General features: G+C 41.1%; 1 protein-coding gene across 1 annotated transcript; it reads right to left on the reverse strand.

Moving 5' to 3' along the window:
* Positions 1-776: 776 nt before the first annotated feature.
* On the reverse strand, positions 777-1,766 carry LOC149990295 (transcription initiation factor TFIID subunit 13-like). Its single transcript, XM_090265474.1, has 2 exons — positions 1,705-1,766; positions 777-1,603 (listed from the first exon to the last, which is right to left on the reverse strand). The coding sequence occupies exons 1-2, from the start codon at positions 1,764-1,766 to the stop codon at positions 1,243-1,245; spliced, it is 423 nt and encodes a 140-aa protein (XP_090121600.1). The 3' UTR covers positions 777-1,242.
* Between the last annotated feature and the right edge of the window lie 271 nt (positions 1,767-2,037).

Raw genomic sequence — 2,037 nt, forward strand, 5'->3', positions numbered from 1 at the left:
GGGCCGGACCAGCCCTCCCCCCACCCCCACCCCACCCCCCGCCCCCGCCTACACCGACGACCCATTCATTTACCATCTTAGGCCCAGTGGCCATTTAGCCTGATCGTTTGCATAAGCACTTGCATTGGCACCTTTATGAAACTCATAGAGTAAAACATTTCTTTTCTTTTTAAGTATAAATTTTTTTTTTAATTTTTCATACTTTAATTCTGTATCATTAGGTTAAGAAAGTAAAATTTTCCTAAGTACTGATTTATAATGTTTAGAAGTGGCACACAAAACATTCAGTTTCAAATATTCACTGATCTCTCTAAATGCAACTTAAATCCTTATTTTAGGCTAAGTGCATTAATAATTTAGTACAATAAGCTAAATACACACAAAACCTGCATATCCTGATCTACAAAAGTGGTTTCCATAGCCACGTATGGTTTTAGTCAAGCACACGTTTCCACAATGAACAAGTACTAACAAATGCCCATCATAAGCTACCTGCCGTCAGCTTTTTAAGCAATGTCCCTCCTGTTACTGAAAGCCTTCGTTTTTATTTAGAAGGGAAATCTGGCCTGGGAAAATGAGTTCTCTTAAAACATGACAAATAATATATTATAAGCCCAAAAGGTTTTAAATGAAAAAGGCTTCAACACAGAAGCATTCATGAAACTTTTAGTTTCTCCCTCCCCCAAATCACTCTTTATCAAAAGCAAAGACTATTAAAACATTATTCCCTTAAGACAAACACTCCTATAAAAGACTGTATTTTCTTCTATTATCATCTTCTCCTTAAAAGAACACAAACCAATTTGCTATCTTTCAATAACCTCGGACTACTGCAGTCTGAAAACTTCTGAGTTTTAGCCATCGCGGAGTCCAAGGCGCCTTTTAGAGCTCACATATCACACAGCAGAGCCGACAGTGGCAGATACACCTAGAGCACGAACACCACTTCGTTGTTTAGACAATCAAAGGTCAGAAGGTACTGTGTGGTTTGCAAGGTCCTTCCACTTACACATGGCCGTTAAATCCCACCGCGTCATTCAGGTACGGGAGTAGGATAGCAGGCAGTTAGAGGCTCAACAATCACTCTACAACCAAGGACATGAAAATAAAGGCGGGAGCTTTGTGCTTCTCCATCTTTCACTTACACGGCCAGCTATCAGGACCTTAACTTGCAAAACATATGGTTATTTTTATATATGGTCTCCCCAGAAGATAATGAAGCTTCAGAGAGCACAAAGGTTGTCAAGATCCATAGTTTGCTTCATCAAACGCTTTCCTAGCTCGTTTCAACTCTTCATTCATCGTAAGCAAGTCTTTAACTCGAGCAAATTTCCTGGGATCCTTTCGAATCAAGAAGACGATGTCTTCTACTTGTACTCGCCCTTGTCTTCCGATGGACATTGCCTTGTGAGTCATTTCCGTGATGAACTCTATAACAAGGTCTTCCAGAATATCCACCGACTCAGTGTAAGGGTTCTGGTCGTCCCCAAACCCATACATCATGCATCGCAGTTCTTTAGAAAAAAGTCTCTTTCTTTTACCCTGTTCACCTTCTGCACCTCCTCCAATTTCTTCACTTACTTCCTCAAACCGACGAAGGGAAAGAGGCAGCAGGGTGTCATGCCCCCGACTCTGCCGCTGAATCACCAAGGAAAAGAGACCCGATTCCGAACTCGGCCTCCGCGGCTGTCCCGAGGGAGGAAAGAAAAGGGCGGGCTGAAACAGAAGTGGGCGCTCACAGTGGGGTCCTCTTCCTCGTCCGCCATCCCGCCTCAAGTAAAACATTTCTAATGCGATCTTTAGATGAGACGAACATGGGTGCAAATATTGTGGACGATTAAGAACAATACTTTGATAATCTGAAAAAATAAGGTGTAAGTTAGTCACTGTGACAGCAAAAAATGATAAGAGGCACAAATTTAATAAATGCCATCTAAAACTTTTTTAAAGAAGTCAGACATTACTTTTGCACCAACCCGATAGATTATTTTTGTATGTATTTTATTGTTTATGCTATGACAGTTGCCGAAATATTTT

This window comes from Furipterus horrens, unplaced genomic scaffold (genome assembly GCF_987537825.1).
Source record: "Furipterus horrens unplaced genomic scaffold, mFurHor1.1.pri manual_scaffold_18, whole genome shotgun sequence".
NCBI classification, from domain to species: domain Eukaryota; kingdom Metazoa; phylum Chordata; class Mammalia; order Chiroptera; family Furipteridae; genus Furipterus; species Furipterus horrens.